A 20,880-nucleotide genomic window follows, 5' to 3' on the forward strand; every position below is an offset into this window, starting at 1 on the left:
TAGTAGTGTTTTCAGAATATAAAACGTGTAAGTGAGGGGAAATACAAGGCACAAAAATTAAACATTTTCACTATTAGACATAATGTAGTTGTTGTAACATTAGGCTCACTCACATGTGATATATTTATAATTCAATGTCCTTACACCTGTTTACAATTCTGCTTTCTCTAAAAAAACTTCAGTTATTACAAACCTCTGGGAGCTCTGTCATTTTCATGAAAATGCCGGGAGACATTTTTGTTAATTAGCCAATCACGTTTCATACTGCCAGGATGGCTCCCTCTGGAAATTAAACCAGCACCGTAACCCACATAAGCCCAAGAGTGGGACATGGCCGTACACAGGCTGTGCTGTGAACATTAAAGATTGTCCTCTCACTCATCAAAAGCATTTTGTAAAAAAAAACTATTAAAATGGCCTGAGAAAAGATTTGAAACCTGATAGCAATCATTTCTATGCAAGATGACAAGATTTGTTGATTAGCGGGAATGTGAAATAACTGATACTGCTCCATTGGATCAAACAGTAAATCTACCAAACATTTGTTGATTGAACATAGGCCTATAGCAGTAATACTTATACATACATATATTCATCACCTTCAATCTGTGAAATAAAACTGGCTACAAATTTAATGAAAAGGGTGAGGGTGAGAGGATGCACAGCACAATGCAATATTTGGCTGATTTTCATATTTATGCTTTTTTTAATTAGGTTGTTTCTCTGTCTGAGGCTGCATGAGGGGGCAATGCATGTAGGCTCCTGACCGATGCTCTATTTATATTCTAGTTTCCAATGTTGCCAGTGCCACATTGGTTTTCATTTCTATTCACGTACCCCCTCTGACAATTTGCCTACCCCTGGGGGTACCTGTACCCCCACTTTGGGAACCTAGGCTGTAGACCAGTAGCTTCCACTGAGCCCCTTTTAAAAATACAAATACCCCTAATCACTACACTAATACCTCTTGTTTTATTTACATGTTTACATGATGACAGGCTCCTCTGAACCTTCTTCTGCAGATCAAACTACATAGTAACTCATACCTGTTAATGTTATGGTTTACCCTTATTTAGTATGAGTTCTTTTCATTTCCAGTGAGTTCGAACCTACTGGTAAATTATTGCATGGTTCGACCTCTAAGGTGATTTTTTGTTTTGACGTAAATATTTTCCTAATGATTTAGGAAAAGAAATATTCAGTAGTAGTAATAGGAATTATATTTATTGTGATAGAACTAATATATATATATGGAACTAAGGAATGAGCACATTTCATAAATATTTGGTAATAATGGTCATTTTGAAAATTTTACCAAGGATTGTGTACAAAAAAATAAGGATATTTCTAGAATTGGAATACACCTGAACACTGTCTCATATTGACAAGAATGACTTAAAACGCAACTTAACATCACCCCACAGATGAATTCATGAATATTTCCAATTACCCTTTGCCATGTGTTCAAGTACTACTGGTTGGGAAACACTGCTGTAGACTTTTCCCCTTCAACCTATAGCTGTGACTCATCTGTCACAAAATACTGCTTAGATTGGTCAACAGTTATTTATCTCTTGTTTCTTTGCTAGCTTCTCTGCCTACATCCTCACTGTCTCACCAACCTCCTTCCAATCACATGTACTCGGTTTTAGTCCTGCTCAACTGCCTTCCGCTACTTTCAAAAGTGAACCTCCCGATCTCCTTAGCCTGGTCCTATACTCTAACTATATTGTTCCTAATAATAGTCATTGGAAATGAATTGTTCCCCATTGAATTGGATTATTGATTTCAAGGTTGCTGGTTCCTCAAAAATGTAGTGAGCAAGTGACAGGAAAGCTTTTCAGCTCAAACAAATGAGAGCTGGTTAGTGTTGATAATATAGACCACCTGCTCACGCGCTGTTAATTATCACTGTCAGCCAAGAAATGGGTTTAGATGTAGAAAAATATTTTATATTCAGAAAATGAAAGCAAATAATAACACAACCTATCTTAGAAAAAAATCATATAATTGGCTTCTCAGCTGTGTGTCAGATTCAGACAGATGGTCCAAAAAGCAGAAATCAGTTCCTTACAGAAGGGTTTTCACTTGCCAAAATGATAAGGGAGGCTACAAACAGAAGGTATCTAAAGTATAAAAGCATTAAATTATGAAAGCCAGATCTTAGCCAAGGAAGAGGACTTGCCAGAGAGACAGAAGCGTGACAGTCAGATTCCGGAGCCTGGAGTGACCCGTGCAGGATGTAGAGAGTAGAATGTACATTGGATCAATGACCCACGTGGGTAATGACAGGTAGACGTCATGGGCCAGGACAACAGAAAAGATAGCAAAAACACAGCCAGGATTCTGGCACGAGTTAATGACTACAAAAAAAAAGTCTGACTCATGACAGTATCCCACCCTCAAGAGGCCAGATAGACGCCTGAGAAACCCTGGGATTGGCAAAACGCAACTATAAGGGCTAGATCTAAAATGTATCTGTATCTATCTGTAACACCCATGACATTTCTTCTGGTTCATGGTTCTCCCAGTCAATCAGGTACTGATATCCCCTGACCTGCCAATCCAGGGCCAGGAACTGTCAGACAATAAAGATCTTGCCAATTATCCTGAGAGGAAGTGGAGAGTGGGAGTGGTGGACATGCAGCCTCTTCCTAACAGATTTAACCCTGTACACATAAATGTTGGGGCAACCGTGGGTCAGATGGTAGAGGGGTCGTATTCCGATTGATCGGTCGAGGGTTCGATACCAAGGCTATCCATATGTGTCAACATGTCCTTGCGAAAGAACCTGAGATTGTGTTAGTGGTGATTAAAGCACAATATAAATCAACCATATCTTAGAAGAGCAGGTTAAGAGGAGACAACTGTAGTGGAATTAATAACCTTGCAGATTGAAAATGGGCGAATAAATATCAGCCAATGAATGTTCAGATGTCGGTACAAGGATCTGGGTCCCTAGTTTGACAAATGTCCCAGGAAAGAAAGTGCATGCAAAAAAAATCTTGACAACTCTTGCCATTAGGGGCAGCCTTCATAAAAAAACAAGCTAATAGCCAAATATTCTGCCATCAGATGGCAGTGTGACAGTGCTGACCGAACCTCTTTTCTCTGAGCACTGAGGAAAGTATGTTAAATGATCATTCAAACTCGTTCCACCTCTTCTCAGTCTTTCCCTTTTCAGTTAGATAATCTCAAAGTCATTGTGTGAGTGGGGGTGTGACCGCCACATTAAAGTAACCTGGATTAAACAGTTAAAACACAGAGGCAAAAATGAACACACCCATAATTCACTAGGCCTGTCTTTAATGCACCTCCACACACCCTGAAGGCTTTATATTACCATATAAAAAGGACTTTTGTATCTGTGGTTTATTATTTCCACAACTCTTTTTATTTGGTAGTCATTAGATATTTGAATGCTGGCTTATCACTCAACATCAGGATTCAACAGGAATATTTTTATTTGGGAATCTGCAACTAGTTGGACAGAAGCTTTGGTTGTTAAAAAAAAAAAAAGCAAATAAAATGACCAACGTCTGACGCACAAACATACTGTTAGTAGGCGCTGTGACGAATGTTATTCTCCACCTTCCCACACATAGGCACTGCCAGATTAACAGCATTTCTGATGAGCATGTATCCCCCTTTTTCACAGACTACGATAATAAAGCTGTTTCAAATACATGAAAGGCTGAGGTTGTGGCTTTATGCCCTGTTCAATCAGGTTTTATTAAATAAAACATCACATGTAGCTGCCATCGGTTCTCCATAGCAATGACTAAAGCATGGATGGTAAAAAAAGCCAATTATTGTGGTGGTTTTTTATGAGAGGCAACATAGTAATAAAGAATCTCCTATGTGACAGCATTATTTATCGTTATTATTCTGGAACTGCAGTAAAAATTCAACTAGCAGATAAAAAATTTTGTGTTATCAATGTTTTTGACATGAACTTTCCTATAAAAACAAACCCAACCAGCAGATAAAAAAATGTGTATTGATTTCACTTTCCATTGATCTAAAAACTTTTGTGGAAATAAAATAAGTGGAAACTTCAACAGAGCTATATCTGGAATTTCAAACAGAAAAATATGCTGCACTCATAAATAATTGACACTATTTATAGATTTACTTTGTGGAAAAATTTTACATTAACACTGTTAAATGCTCCTGATCTTGCCCACACCATATACAGTGCCTAGCATTCCACACGTTGTCACGTTACGACCACAAACATGAATATATTTTATTGGAATTTTATGTGAAACACTAACACAAAGTGGCCACAATCGTGAAGTAGAAAGAATAATATACATTTTTTAAAATTAAAAAACAGAAAAGAGAGGCGTGAAAAAGTATTTATCCCCCTTTTCTCCAAGTGCAACCAATTACCTTCAGAAGTTGTCTGATGATTGCTGAATGATCAAATGTTGACCTAATAGATTCTACCTGAGTGTAATCTAATCTCAGTACAAATACAGATGTTCTGTGCTGTTCTCAGGGGTTTGTTATGAGAATTCTGGGGAGCAAATAACATCATGCATTCAAGGAACACACCAGACAGGTCAGGGATAAAGTTGAAAAGAAGTTTAAAGGAGGCTAAGGTTATTATTCTTATTATTTTCCTCTTTGTCTGCACATGCTCTCAAAGGATAAAGCTACAAGAAGTGCAATCTTTTTAAGACATCAATGCATGTTTTGTTATTGCAATTAAATAAATGAATTTATTTTATTGCATAATCGTCATCACCAGCCTTCCCTAAGGAAGGGTAAGAAATACTTTATTAAAGAGAATATATAAAAAGAGAGGGCAGTGTTATGCCTAAGTGAGGGGGAAGGGAACAGGGAGGAGAGACTCAAGGTAGGAAATGGAAAGGGCATGGAAGAGTTGAATTTTTTAAAGTGAGAGTGAGATGTGAAGTTGTAGCTGTGCATATTGTGCTTATTGTGTTGTGTAATCAAGCCAGTCTGGTGACAAGTATGAGGCTTAGGTATAATGGTTTCAATTGTTAAAAGAAAAGAAAACCATAAGAAGTCCTGTTTGCAGTTTTTGCTATGTGGGGGACACAGCAAACACATGGAAGAATTTTGTGAAGTAATCTGGTCAGATTAGACCAAAATTAAACTTGTTGGTCTAAATGGAAAACACTATGTTTGGCAGAAAAGAAACATTGTACATCACTCTGAACACACCGACTACACTATATAACATGGTGGTGGTCGCGTCATGCACTGGGGGGTGCTTGTCTTCAGCAGTGACAGGGAGGAATTTTAGAGTTGGTGGGAAGATGGATGGAGACAAATTCAGGGCAATCTTGGAAAAAAAAAAACTTCTTGGAGTCTGTAGAAGACTTGAGATTTGTGCAGAGGCTGACCTTACAGCAAGTCAATGACCCTAAACATAAAACAAGGGCTACAATGGAAGGGTTTAAAACGATACATGTTCATGTGTTTGAATGGCCCAGTCAAAGTTCAGACCTAAATCCGATTGAGAATCTTTGAAAAGATCTGAAAACTGCCATTGACAAACACACTCCATCTAATCTAACTGAGCTTGAGTTGTTTTTCAAAGAATGGGGAAAAAATGTCATTCTCGAGATGTGCAAAGCTAGTAGAGACATACCCCCCAAAAGGTTTACAGCTTTAATTGCAGCAAAAGGCAGTTCCATGAAGTATTGACTCAGAGGGACTGAATACTTTTGAACGCCTCATGGTTTTGTAAAGAATCCAGATACCATGAAAAAGAGTAAACACAAAGTTAGTCATTACAATCAGATGTGATTAGGAAATGGACCTCTGAAACACAACTCTTTCTGCACCGGAAAGCAGAACTGGATAAAGGTGTTAGTTACATCCCTGATTTTGCCGTGTCTTTATAATGTATTATCCATCTGGAGATGTTTTGATATCATACAATGTGTAACCTAATGGGAGTTTTAGTCAAATAAAACAGTACAATGGATCATCACTCATTAAGTTATTGTTTGCATTTTTGGTAAGAAGACACTTTCCCTTTTAATGTGTAATTTCTATAAATGAAGGCCAAGGGGAAAGGTTTGTAATTTAGTCAAAGGTCTGGTGCAGAGGGTACACCTTATCTTGTCACCACTGTATATCAGTTAAAATCTACAGTAAATGCATGGAGTGACAGGACTCTGGCCTCAGCAAACACCCACAGGTCACTCAGGTTGACACCTTAATTTTTGTGAATCATATGCAGTATGTATCAATGTTTTAATGACAGAAATCATCAAATATATATTTTTCTATGTGTGTGTGATTTTTATATTGAAAAATAGAAAATGAGTTAGGTAATGTATTCTACAATGTGTGATATAGTATAATGACAGTAATGTGACATGACATATTGCCAGTTTAAATATAGGGGTTAAAATGTGCATAAAAAGACCTGCAAGTAGGTGTTAAGGTTGAGCATATAATAACTGTGACATCACTAACAACTGTAAAGGAAATGAAAGAGTTAACAGAAAGAACAAACCTTAGGGGGTTGTCAGGCCTTTTCCTTCAGCATACAAACAATTGCACAAGGCTCTGCCATTTAGTATTCCACTGCCAGGCCTCTGAAACCCAAGGTAAGCCATCTGATTTAGTACGAAAATGTAGGAAAACCTTTACATGACGGATACCTTTTCAAAATATACAGTGTTCTTGCATTTAGATATTACTGTTCTATGTGCAGCTGGCATGCAGACCACAGTGCAGTTGGTGTTGTGGCTACTGGGAGCCTCGATGGTGTTCTCAGACCCAGACATGGTAGAAGAAAAGGGGACGGAGGAACCCATTCCTTGTTCCAAAGGCTGCACCTGCCTGCTCGATGACTACAGCCTAGAGCTCAACATGTATTGCAGCACTCGCAACTTAACCCACATACCAGCCGACATGCCTGCTTCCACCCGGTCTCTCTGGTTAGATGGGAACTTGTTCACCTCGCTCCCAGCAGCAACATTCAGGGAGCTGACCAACCTGGAGTTCTTGAACCTGCAGAGTGGCCAGCTGATGACTCTTGACACTCAGGCTTTTAAAGGCCTCAGGGCGCTCGCGCATTTGCACCTGGAGAGAAACCGGATTCGGGTGTTGCCAGCTACAATCTTCCAAAATACACCCAACGTTGCTTCACTTAGTCTGCACAACAACCAGCTAAGTCGCATTGAAGAAAGACTGTTTGCAGGACTATCGCACGTGTGGCTTCTCAACCTGGGTTGGAACTCAATAACAGTCTTACCTGAGACAGTTTTTCATGATCAACAAGGGCTACGAGAGCTCATCCTAGCAGGAAACCGGATAGCCTACCTGCAGCCACAGCTCTTTCAAAATCTAGCTGAGCTTAAAGAGTTGGATCTGACGGGAAATCACCTGAAGGTCATCAAGGCTAATGTGTTTACTAAGCTCACTAAACTGCAAAAGCTCTACCTGGCCCAAAATCAAATAGTAACAGTGGTACCTCGAGCATTTGTTGGCATGAAGTCACTCAGATGGCTGGATTTGACAAAAAACAAACTAACTTCTCTGCATGACGACAGCTTTTTGGGCCTACACAGTCTTCATGTACTGCGCCTTTCTAACAACTCCATCTCTGGAATCAGGCCTCGGACTTTTCGTGACCTACAGTACTTAGAAGAACTACGGCTGAGCTATAACAAGATCCGAGCTCTGGGAGAGAGAATCTTTGAAGGACTCAGTCATCTGGAGGTCCTGGAGCTAGAAAACAATCAAGTGCAAGAGGCCCAAGTGGGTAGCTTTACAGGCCTCCCTCATGTGGCTGTCATCAACCTGTCAGGGAGCTGCTTCAACAGTCTACCGGACCAAATGTTCAAAGGTTTGTCAAAGCTTCACAGCTTACATCTGGACAGAGGTTGCCTAACAAAAGTCACCACTCAAGCTTTTTCTGGTCTCTCTGGTTTACGAAGGCTTTTCTTGCAACACAACAACATCTCAGTCGTGGAATATCAGAGCTTTGTGGATCTAGTAGGCTTGTTAGGACTGGACTTGAGTTTTAATAAACTGAAGGTCCTTACAACTGACACATTCTCTGGCCTAAAGAATTTGGAGTACTTGCTCTTGTCTAACAATGAATGTCAGCAGTTCTTGCCAAATGTCACCAAGCAGTTTCTTCCAAGGCTGCGCTACCTTGACCTGAGAGCTAATGCCCTGGCCAGCATGGTTCCTGATTTCTCCGAGGGTTTGGAGAAACTTTTGCTGTCTGGAAACCAGTGGAATTGCGACTGCAGCATTGTACCGCTCAGAAACTATAGTTTGAAGAATCCACAGATTATACCTCGGCGAGTGGAGACCCATGCAGAAGGTGAAGAACCAGACTTTACTATCACCATCTACAACAACATCACATGCATCAGCCCACCACCTGTGGCCAGTCAGGACCTGCGAGATGTGGACAATGAACACTTCCAAAGCTGTGACAACCCATGAACGTTAAAGAAGAAACTTCTACCAACATAATTGCACAAACTGTCACATTTAGTAAGTTTCAAACACTGTAAAACAACAAACTTTTAATATTAAATTTAAATGTCAAATACATAATAAAATTGTCTTCTACTTCCTTATTAGCTGAATTTCTCTTAGTGTGATAATGTGCTACAGATCTGTTATTGTCCAGTTGTAATGGATGTGAATGCAAGTGAAAGTGTCAAGTGAAAATCAATTTGTGTTACTGCAATTTGTGTTACTATATATGTGTGATATTAAAAATTCTAAAGAATACATTGTAAATTGTTTACTTTTAAATGCCAAATATATTGATCAAATTCAAAGAGTTGCTTCTAAGCCTGCGACTGAGATTTAATAAAAGCAAAATTCTTTTGAATGAGTTTGTTTTTGCTGTGTTGTTGTGTGATGGAGAAGTTTTACATTCACAACAACATTGATACACATTTACATCAAGCTAAAATTGCTTCAAATTAGATGTTTACACTTCTCTGTAAACTAATGTGGTTTGGGCTTAGCATGAGTTAGGTCAAATAGTTAATAAGAATAGAAAAAACAAAAAAAAAAAAAACTTTGATATGATTATGCTGCTGTTCAAAGTTCAAAACAACTTTTTTGTTATGGAGACCCATAGTGATAAAATATAATCTTTTATATTTGTTGTTGTTGTTGACATTTATATTAATTTGTACTGGTGTCATGTTCTGAGTGCGCATTTTATATGCACTTATATGCGCATGCGCACTACTGGAAAATGAATTTTTGCTAACAAAAAATAAATAAAATCCTTTTTATTTTTGTTTTCAAAGTGAATGGACGTGTTTTATTTGTTTATTGGATTATGTTAGGATTAGGGTTGTCATCTCAGTACGGAAGTAAACTCAGACCGAGACACCGGACATGTCAAAGCCATTGTATACATACAAAAGTAAAAAAACAAAAAATCATTATATTTATAATATATTTATATAGAACCACTTTTAAATAAATCTATATTAACAATTACATCTATACACACTATATTCAATGTACACACCAATCAATACTTTTTCATAACACACACAAATACATGTTTAACACCTATAATTACTGTGTGAAAAAGAAGTAAAAATATAAGTAAAAGAAAAAAAAAAAGTACTGTACAAATTTTAAATCACCAACATTTTCCAATGTTATTTATCTTAAATATATAGTTGTTTTTTTTGCTCACCTTTTTTTCTCCCCCTGGAAAGGACTGTTTAATATTCTTTTACCTCAACGCATCAGTGAAAAAATACCATATAGCAATAGATTTCATACATTAATATGTTAAAAGAGGACAATAAGGAAAATGTGTAGTTTAAATTACAATGGAATATATTTGATCTTGATGTGTGATAAACCAATTTCTGAAGTTATAGATCTTAGTCTAAGTTACTGGAGGGCTACAGTCCTTTTAAAGTCACTGTTAATGATAATGATGGGCCGCTCAGAAGCTGTATTCTACAATCCACTGGTCGGTAGCGTTGTTCTGCCAAAACAGGTGTAGCACAATCTATTCTACATCTACACTGGGATTTGACAGAAGCTTCTCTTTCAATGAACTCCATGTGGGAGATGTTATCAGAAGTCCCCACTGTACTCTGACATGGAAAAGGTTGGTACTATGTTTGAACTTTGTGTCTGAAGAACCCCAAGAGTCTTTTCGGACAGAGCTTTGATGTTACTTACCATGGGTTTTCATTTCATTTCAACTTTATTTCAGACCAATTCGGTCCATATAAACTTAACTTTTTTTTTCATTTATCACATTTACTATTATGTCTGGTGTGTGCATTTGTTGTTAGATGTGGATGCTCGGTTGGAACTGCATGCTTTCATTCAAGTGGCTTTCTGAGATGACTAACCGTTATGCTTAGAAACAATTAGGTAAAGTCATTATAAGGTGGGAGGTGTAGATTTCACCATTTCGTCTCCTGCTGTGTGAGGGAAAGAACGCCTTGGCTTCACTGAGGAAGCTTTTGCAAAAAATATGGCCATAAGTGTGGAGTGAAAGAATAACGCCCTGTAAAGCGCTTTGTGTCACCAAAATAAGGCACTTTATAAATCCAATGCATTATTATTATTAAAGGTGTTTAAAGTAGCCAAAAAAAAGCCCTTTTTCTACTTGACGATTTCAGGTAGGTGTCAGTTTTATTCTTTATTTATTCTTCTGTGGTGACTAGGGATGTAACGATTCACTCTACTCCCGATACGATTCGATTCACGATACGATTCTCTCACGATTTATTTTTCAAAATGGGACTGTAGACAAATTTTTTTTTTGGGAAAAAAAACTAGAAAATACGGTACTATTTTCCTTTTATTTTTCACTGTCAAAAGAATTCCTTTATAAACTATTCAAAACAATGCAATTCAACTAAAAATAAATCTTGAATGAAATAAATAAAGGGATAATACAAATGAAAATGAAGCCTATTAATTTAAATTCTGGTTCTATAATAAACAATGCAAAACTGCATAATAGTTCTTTTTCTTTTTAAAAGTGCAACTGAAAATGTATTTTGTGCCTTAACAATTGGACTTTAAAAAAAAACCAAAAAAAAAAAAAAACCCGTGAATGCACTGATTTACGTCATATTTGTTTGGACCAGCAGAGGGCGCTGGTAACACAGTGGTCGGTTGGCATGCAGATATCTTGCAGTGAAGAAGAGAAGCTATGCTAGCAGACAGAGCTAATAGAAAAACGAGACTTTTACAGATATTCAAGTAATATTACAGATATTCTTTCAGTGCTAAAGGGGTAATGAATCATTTATTAACATATTTAAGAGTAGAAGGCGGTCAGTAAGAAAGTATTAGCAGACTCCGCCCACCGCCTACACTTGTGGATAAAAAAAGTACTGGAAAAAAGTACTGCGATTCAATTTTCATGAAATCGATATCAACCGTGATACCTATGAATCGATTTTTAACTGCCTTACGATTAATCGTTACATCCCTAGTGGTGACTAATAAAATGAACACATCCTCTGGTCACTGATTGACCAACTAAAAGTCCATCAGTTTTAAAGGAATCTGTATTAAAGTAAACCAACATGTGGATTCATAGTTAGGGTTTAAGTGTATCAGTTACTATGTAATATTTTAATATTATTTATGTAATCCAAAAGCAGGCACGCCCTGTTTATGGGTATTAGGTCTTTTTTTCCTTTTCTTTTTTTTTTTTTTATTATTATTAGGTATTAGATCAATCATCATCTGTGGATTGCATGTAGCTTGTTTCTTCTTAAAAAGAGTCCCTTTAATTTATTTAATCATTGATTGGTTTTTGGCAGCTGCTCCACTGCAGATGATGAAACTGGTCCCAGTTTGAAGCGACCTTTGTAAACTACACCCAGCAAATAAAATGTGTTTGTCTTATTTTGTTTTCGGTAGCTGGATGAGTCATCCTCCCAGCTGGAGTCAGGCTGCCACCTGGTGGCTAGGAGGATTACTACACAAAGCACAAATGCACAGCTGGGTCACAATGCAAGAAACTGGAACAACAGGCAAGAAAAGGAGAGTAGCTTTAAAAGTGAAAATGTATTTTAGACCGTCATTTTTCAAAATGTAAAAATATAGATTTAAAGGAGAGCTTGAGCTTAAAAGAAGCAGGGGAAAATAATGATCCAGCCAGGAAATGAGGAAGTTAATTAAGATTATGATTGATAAAAAAAAAAAAAAAAAGGACAGGATATTATGACCACACACATCCATTATTTGTTAAAATTTATAAAATAACGCAGATAATGTTCAAAGCAAAAATAAATACTCTTCCAAAAGGCAATAAGAAATACTTCTCACTACAGACCGGCAAATACAGCCTAAGAGTCTAATTTTTATTCTATTTTTTACCAAAAGCAATATTAGACATTAAACAAAGATGTCTGTCTGGTCTAGGGGTTAATTTGTGGAATACTGTTGAGAAAGAAATAAAAATTAGTGTCACAAAAAATGTCAATATATTTTAGTTATGTGAAACAGTCAAATTGTGTGTTTTTTGCAAAATGTTGTATATGAAAGAAAGTACGTGTATATAGATGTATACAGTTCTAACAAAATTCTTTTTTTTGGTATTATTTAAAAAAAAAAAAAGCATCTCAAATGTACTTGTTGAATGCTTGCCTTTATTTTGTGTGTATTATTGAAAAAGGTCATCTCAATGGTATTTGTGTTGGACATATAAGCATTTTTGCTTCTGCCTGTTTCAGTCTGGTTATATATTTTTACATTGTAATTTATGTTTATATTTACATTTTTTTTTGTTAGACTGAAACAAACAGCACACAAACGAGCAAATCCCGAATTTTGAGACGAAATTGTGAACTATTACTGTGCGTTTGGTAAGACCGAGAAAAATATGTGGTGTTTTATAGACTGCTAAAAGTTATAACAGATCAGGGAGAACAATGTCTGTGACATGAAAATAGCTCACCATTGTTGCACCAGTTGTTATTGGTGTACATGCAAACACAGCCGCCCTCATCTCCCGTCTTGGATTTAACATTTTACAATAGAACGCAGGATGGAAGGAAGCAGCATTCTCTGAGGATTAGCTTTTAGCTTGGTTGCTAGCCCCGCTCCTGCTTCTGATAACACCGCTTACGTCTCCTCCGCTAGCGACACCGCTGGTACGAGACTCCGCTGCTTTGTAGGCCGCTGGATGTAGCCGGCGTGGCAATCCAAAACTACGTAGTAGCTCGGTCCAGAGTTGTCGCATCTAACGGACTATAACCGTTTGATTTGCCTAAATCAATGATTGCCTGGCAGTCATATACTATTTTATAGTGAGCATGCTGTAGGTTCACTGTGAAATGACTAGAACTGACTGAGTTATCTGCCGATATATAACCGTTGCTAACGCGAGCCTCTACAGCCACAACCGATTAACATCTTCCGCTGTGTATAGGTTTGGTGAAATCCAGGTAGTTGGCGATACATAATAGATGGCAGACTGTCCGGGTCGTCATTGATCCAAGACGAGGGAGCCGACTCATAAGGATCTGCACCACCAATAAACCATTTTTTTTTAAAATATTGTGCCCTTTCCAGTGTAGTGAAAAATAATCCTACGCATGAAAATCTCCTACAGGCGCATGCGCACTAATAGCGTAGTAAATATTTACACATATACGTGCAATATTTTGCTACCTTAATTTTTCTTACTAGATAAACCCTAATTCTAACCAGAACCCTAAAAATTAAAAGATGACCTTTTTTGCAAAATGATGGACGCACCATTAAACCATAAAACCCACGAAAACAGGATTTTTAGAACACTGTGAAGAAATCACCATTTAGTTCTGTTTTTGCAGGCAAGGTTTTATGAGCTGGAAGCTCAAATTATGTAAAAATAAACAAATTAATACTTGAAATTGTTTAAATTGTGGGTCCTGAAACTATAATCTATTAAAGTTTAACTTTTTGAATGGAATTATGGAAATCAAACAACTTTTCCATGATATTCTAATTTTTTGGAAAGGGTCTGTATAATGCATTTGAGGAGAATTTCTTTGATTTATCCATCACAGAGTACACCTTGTGAGCCTCCAATATGTAGCGTCAACATCCGCTTACCTCCAACATGGCTGTGCATCCGGGTTACTGCCCAGAAAGTGACATCGGTGAAACCCCCTATTCAACGAACTATTATTTAGTTGTTTAAATAGGTTTTTAACCGTGTAGTATAACTAACTATTTGGTGAGTTCTATACTTATACAGTTGTTTCTTATCTTTTCCAGTCCAAACTCTTAATATGCAACTTATTTGATGTGATTTTCTTCTGAAAGATGTGACACAATTTTTATATTTTTATATTACCTCAACAGCTTTAAATTATAAATGTAATAAAATGCTCCAGACACTAATCAACAACCTCCCATTCCTGTATGCAGAAAGTAACATATATGAAATGCTCCCATGTGAATGTTTTTTTTTCTCTCCCATTGTTGGCGTTTGAGACATTTAAAAAAAAAAAAAAAAAAAAAAAAAAACAATCCGCAGACTTTTCAGATGAAAAATTATTTTAATTCTCAAGATGATAAAAATAATTCCGTGAACTCTGTAAACCATTGCATAACTGTAGTGTAACAATTTAAACAAGTGTTAACAAACTAGTAATCCACTACAGCAAATATGCGGTACACAATCCTCAATGTAGAAAAAGAAACATCTAGTTTTCTAAGACTTGCACCTGTTTTTTTTTTGTGTTCACAACACAAAAATATCAATATACCAACAGAATTATTTCTACAATATCAGTATAGATTTTTCCTACATAAGCAATACAGCTCGTCACAAAATAAGAGACATATGTTTTTAATCTATAAATAATTTCTAAAGTCCCAGACATAATAAACCCATGAAATGCAGTTTCCTCAGATTGAACACATTCTTTATCAAATCACTTTTACCCTGAGAAAAATACATTTCTTTCCTTAGACCCACTAAATATGCTGACACATTGAAATGTGAAAACTTGCATTTTGTTTTTTTTTAATTCTAATAAATTTTATTGAATAGTTTAAAACTAGATGCTACATCTTAATCAATTATCTGTGCTCCATAAAATCCAGTGACCTAATATCTCGTTTTTACTATAATACATTCAATAATTCAGGGATTCAGCATTTCTACTGAAATATCCTAACGTTTCTGAAACACCTGGCTCGACATTCAGATTGTTTTATTCCCCTTTGTTCTAATATTTGTTGTACTTATTTTGAACAGCTTTAAACATCATAGTCAGAGACGAGTACACAATTGCATAAATCATCCGGCTCCATTTTTATGTTTTGAACAATGACGACAACAACCAACAAATATGCAAAATAGAATAAACTATTCTGATGCAGAGCAGAATGATACATCTATTATAGCTCATTTACAACATCCTTCCTATTTGGTGCTTTTCTTATTTCCTTGTCAACAGATGGGTTTTCAGTGCCACTGGCAAATTGTGATCCAAAGCATGCTTTTGGCCTTTAATATCATATCTTTTGTTTTCAGATACAGACAATGGGAGATAAATCTTGGGATTTTTGCTGTCAAATAGAAGAAATCTCATTATGGATTAAAGCGTTCCCCTTTTGCTCAACAGGACATTTAGGAATCACATTATGGTCCACAAAGGATCGTAAGGCACTAGAACTTTGATCCTAATCAAACTTTTTTAAAACAACAATTTGTCAGTTAATCCACATTATGTAAATATTAAAAGGCACAGATGTATTTGAAAATGTAACTGGTCCGCTAAGAGAAAAGAGCGGACCAAATGTATAGAAATTTCACCTGTGCTTATTAAGGGCTTTTGTTTGCTTATTATTTTTGTGTAACTGGATCACGGTAAAGTCGTCCTCCAGAGTCGGACAATAATACCACAAAAATTTGGCCGTAATCACGTCTTTCTTGCCTCACAATCGACATCCGTCTCTTACGACAGAAGGTTTGGACCACGACTTTACAATGTAGAAAAGAGAATGTTAAAAAGAAAGCACCTTACAGTCCCTGCAGGCCGATCACAACAGCACACACGACACAGATTGCTTCACAGCGCCGCTCAGACCATGTCATTAAGCAAAAATCCATAACATCGAAGTTCATATGGCCACTTTAGAAACACAAACATTTTTCAACGTTAACATTCCTTCAGTGTCGACAATCAAACTGACACTGATTCTCTGCTTAAGGTCAGCATGTGCTTGCCAGTAATGCACAATCTGCCATAATGCCAATGGTAATTCAACACAAAGTCAATGTAAACACAAATTTGGAATCTGGAGAGGGAAAAAAAACAGGGATTTGACTAAAGCGTTTTTTAATCAACCACTTACCTTAGATAGAAAAATGCTGCCATAGGTTTCTGGTCATGAATTGATTTAAGGTTCTAGGTGATTTATGATTTCCAATGATCAATCTTTGTTTCCCACTGGAATAAAAACTAAACAATAAAACTCAAAAAGTCTTTGGTTAAACTGGAAAAAAAAAGTGGGTTTTGTCCAAAAAATCTTGGAAAGTTACTATAAAAGAAAGATGTTCCACTAAGCTTAATTTTAGAGAAAAACTCCCCCAAACAAATCGCCAAGATTAGCCTCACAGTCCAGGCTGCTCTGTTCAACACTTATCTGAATTCTCCCTTTAATATAAATATTTAGACAGCTATTAAGCACTACTTTGGTTGCTTTTTGTTTATTTTTTTTTGTTTTAGATTTTTACACTCGACATCATGAATTTAGTTTGCTTCACAGGCAAAACAGAACATACCAGAGGACCCTGTGAATTAGCTGCACTTTACCTCCTACTGACAAATAGACAATCTACAGTAGTAAAGGCCCATGACATCATCCCAAGGGATTTATTAAAAAAAAAAAAAAAAAAAACTAAAACTAAATATTCAGAATCAAATCAATTTACAAATGAAATATTCAATCAAAGAGCAAATGTGTGAAGCTAGATAGTTTATGTAGTCTGAGCTATGGACGCACAACGACATTCAAACATCTAAATGTATTACAAAAAAACTACATTAACACCTTTTCCAGAATCAGCAAAGCTTGCAGATGTTTTTAAGCCTCGGCGACACTAAAATTAACCAATAAAAATATTCTGGCAGTGTGACAGTGCAGACATTTTATTTTTAAAATTTGTAATTATCTCTTTTCCCTCGAGCTGGTGAGTATATCGCATAACATGCAATAACAGATGCGCCTGCCTTTTACGCTTTCTATAGCTATGAAAACTCTAAAATAGCATAACTGCTGCTTTAATATCATTCCTCTGAGCTGCTTAGGTTGTAATTTGAATGTAAACAATGTCTTTCCTCTGATTTTAGTAGCAAAAACAAAAAAAAGGGTACCTGGAGATATATGATTTTCTACGGCCTTAAAGCAATGCTAACGTGGTTATTTTTTTTTTTTTACACACAGTAGAAGGTCATTTTAGTTAAATGAATCTACGAACCAACCCTATACAGTCAATTCTACTCTGAGTTATTCATCAATTTCTTCATATTCACCACACCAAACTCAAGTTACCGTAATCCATTCTCTCTCCTGTCACTGCAAAGCCCAAACCGTGAATTGAAAAACCTAATTTCAAAGAGTGAAGCTGCACCATGAGAGCACCACAACAGAGGGATGAGTTTGGGGGGGGTCACTAGGGGAGAGCACAGAGGGTCATTTCTAAGGGCGGAGTCAGGACTCAGGCACCGACAAAGCTCGTCTTCAATTATCTTCCACAGAAATACTTAATGGAATTTGGCCAAATACAAGGGCATATACTCATATTTACACATACGAGACACAACTAAATACATCATTTACAGGAACCTGTGCACAAGCTTAAACTACTTGCATTTGCTGATGTCTTTACACACAACCTTTTTCGGCTAAGGCAAGGCACTTCAGAGTTAGAGGCCGATATGTTCTAGACAAGATTAAGTGGCTAGATTCCTGCAAAAAAATCACCACGTCAGGCTTTTAGCAAATTCAATACATGCTTATCTAATTAATAGGCTAAATAAACTTCTACAAAACAAAAAGGTACGCGATTGAATAAAAGCCTTAACATGGAGCATGTGCCTTACTGATATAATAACTGCTGGTTATGCCTAAAATGCAGTTCAAATTAGCACTTATTTGATTGAATTTTAAAAATCTAACTATGAAAGTAGAAACTATTAAGTATTTCTCTACGAACTCTTTTTTTTTTTTTTGTGTTTTTTTTTTTCTCCTCAGAACCATGCCACAATTTTACAACAGGAAACATGAACTATTCAAATTGTTTCACAGTACACACAAAAGCTTCAGACATTATCTTATGTAAATAAAGCAAATATAAATCTAAAAAGAGACAAAAAGAATACCTACGAAGCAACTTAAAGCTAATTTCTAAATTTCCTTTAAGAAATTCCCAGATAAACAAAGTGCTTTTAAATAAGAAATAAACTATTTTATGAAACGTTGGTCAAAATTAATGCTTGACTGGTGGCAATAAGGAAATGCGTCAGGGGCTTTATTTAAAGAGGAACACTGCAAAGTTGCTGCACAGAGAGAAACCTGTCACCCTGCTGTTTGAGGATACACCAATCGATTAAGTGCTGGTTTAAATATAAAAATGTGATGTAAATGGGGCACCGGAAATCTTATGAAATGCTTTAATTGGCATGTATTCCTCTTTAATTAAATATATTTTGCTTGTTGCGAGTTTTGCCCATTTTATGATGAACACTTTTAGAATACCATCTTTCTTTCCCAGCGATATATTTTGCAACATTGACTTCCAGTGAGTTGTTTCTCATTCATGACCAACCTATTTTAAAAAAAAAAAAAAAAAAGCCAAATACAAAAACTGTTAGAGCATATTTGGAAGCAGTTTTGTGCAAAAAGGTCTTTAACCTTTACTTCCTGGAGGCATTTGCTAATATAAGCCAGGGAAAATGAAGTCCTTGTTCACGGTAACTCTGGTGAGTAAAGCCGTAAAATAATGAATCACAGTGAACGTGAGCAAATGGGTTTCACAGCGGGTCTGGTACATCATTTAAAAAAATATTCATTCACATTTCTCTGAAACGTTAGTGCTGAAACGACATGAATGTGGTTTTTTTTTTTTTCCTGCTGCAACTTTAAGTGCATCCATTACAACTCTCACACAATTACTACACAGAAACATCTCCTTTCTTGAAATGCAGTTGTAATGCCAATAGTTGTAAAAAGTACTTTTGTGTTTACTGTGCATGCTGAGTGCCAGTGTGGTGATGCAAACTTATTAGAAATATAGTGGCTGCCTTGGGTACGTTTATGGGAAAACATTATTCTTCATTTGGGATCAATGGTTTAGTCACTCAGGGCTGTTTCCTTGTTCTTTTGCGACTGCACATAAAGCTGCTTGCCTGCCTGATATAATGTGCACATAAAATGAGCAAAAACTACAACAGTCAAATCCCTCACACACATTCGGATTCATAATACTATCTCAGTCAGACATAGTGTTCTGCCTAAGTCTTTCATCGCGATATGAAACAGACATTGTCATTTAGAAAATGGGATATCTAGTAGTAGGTTTTCTACCAAAGAGCTATACTTTGAATAGTACCTCTGAATAAGTGTACATCATTACTTCAATATCTTGGTTCTACAGTAAGAATATTCTGCTTTACTGGGTGCACAGCGCTTACATAGTACATAATGTTGGCAAGGCTGTAGAACGATGCAACGATCATGCTTTTGGCAATCTATACATATCTTTGACTGAAGCTGATAAATTACCTGTTGGGGGTGAAAGAAGAGCGAGTATCAGCTGCAACTTTACTTCATGCAAACTTTGTTTTGTTTTTTTTTTTTTAAATAAGAGCATTGGATGATTAGTGCGGAGCTAAATGGAGGTTTTAATAAACTGAGCAGCAGCTACAAATGAAATGCCGTGTGAGATCTGGACTTTCTTACCCTGTCTATAAGGTCTAAGTCATTACGCAGCTGACTCTGGAGGGAATGAAGTTTGGACAAGGGGAGCTTGTCCAGCTCGCCGTAGCTACGTAGAAGAGGTGTACCAGAGGTGCGACAGAGCACATCAAAGTCCCCCTGCAGCTCCTTCAGCTTTCGCTCCGTTTCTTCCCACTTATGTTCTGCCGCTTGTCTTTCAGCCTCGGACGTCTTCGCCTGCTCCTTTGCTTCATGAGCTTCTTTCTGGCAAGCCTCGCAGGCCTGAAACATACAGTACAAAGAATGACAAACGTACACGTTTGAGGGAAAGGAGCACTAACAGTTACAGCTCAGTGTAGACCTGGGCGATATATTGAGTTTTCTATATTAGGCGAAAGAGAAAAATTACACTATAGACTAAAACATATTTTCTCTCATGTGGCCCCACCTGTGACCATCTTAAAAGGGCAGTAGTGGATGGGTCAGTGCTTTAAAAACGGCCCTAAAAGAAGCCCCACTACAGAATTGGCTCATATTTCATCCCTAATATGAGGAAAAGCCAAAAGTGGCACAAAACATTGATATTGTGCTGCTCTTGGTTATTTAGTAAGGCTTTGTAATCAATTAATATCTTGGTATTCATATTTTTGGTCAGTATACCCCTCAAATTACATTTTTTTAAATGGTAAAATGATCTTGAAGAGAACTGTCAGGTAGTGGGAAAAGTTGATCTGAAACACATTTTAATAATTGTTAACTACGTATGTGTAAGCTATAGAACTGTAACATGGTTCCCTAGGTTTGCGTTTATTTAGATTGTAATTGACAGTTTTAATAGAATTTTCATGAAATTCCATAGAATTACAATTACAAAGTCAATTATCTGAACTCAATTACATTTCAAATATGATTATAATATAAACAGCTTTTTTCCAATTCCAATTTTAATTATAATTCCACCATAATTGTAAT

General features: G+C 36.6%; 2 protein-coding genes across 4 annotated transcripts in view; one reads left to right on the forward strand and one right to left on the reverse strand.

The window, feature by feature from the left end:
- Positions 1 to 20,880, reverse strand: part of unkl (unk like zinc finger) — a 53,961-nt gene that overhangs the window by 19,000 nt on the left and 14,081 nt on the right. Inside the window, exons 15-16 of one of the 3 annotated variants that reach the window (XM_028455472.1) lie at positions 19,933 to 20,190; positions 16,663 to 19,755 (exon numbers count right to left, since the gene is read on the reverse strand). In XM_028455472.1, the coding sequence (XP_028311273.1) occupies positions 19,603 to 19,755; positions 19,933 to 20,190 (411 nt within the window). In that variant the 3' untranslated portion in view covers positions 16,663 to 19,602. Of the gene's footprint in view, positions 1 to 16,662; positions 20,191 to 20,880 lie in introns of those variants that run through there. The other 2 variants (XM_028455471.1, XM_028455469.1) reach the window with 2 other exon arrangements.
- On the forward strand, positions 6,502 to 8,522 carry igfals (insulin-like growth factor binding protein, acid labile subunit). Its single transcript, XM_028455473.1, has 2 exons — positions 6,502 to 6,596; positions 6,704 to 8,522. The coding sequence occupies exon 2, from the start codon at positions 6,709 to 6,711 to the stop codon at positions 8,449 to 8,451; it is 1,743 nt and encodes a 580-aa protein (XP_028311274.1). The 5' UTR covers positions 6,502 to 6,596; positions 6,704 to 6,708; the 3' UTR covers positions 8,452 to 8,522.

This window comes from Gouania willdenowi, chromosome 8 (genome assembly GCF_900634775.1).
Source record: "Gouania willdenowi chromosome 8, fGouWil2.1, whole genome shotgun sequence".
NCBI classification, from domain to species: Eukaryota; Metazoa; Chordata; class Actinopteri; order Blenniiformes; family Gobiesocidae; genus Gouania; species Gouania willdenowi.

Coding starts and splice junctions, on each gene's coding strand:
- igfals (XM_028455473.1), top strand. CDS start 6,709: ATGCAGACCACAGTGCAGTTGGTGTTGTGGCTACTGGGAGCCTCGATG.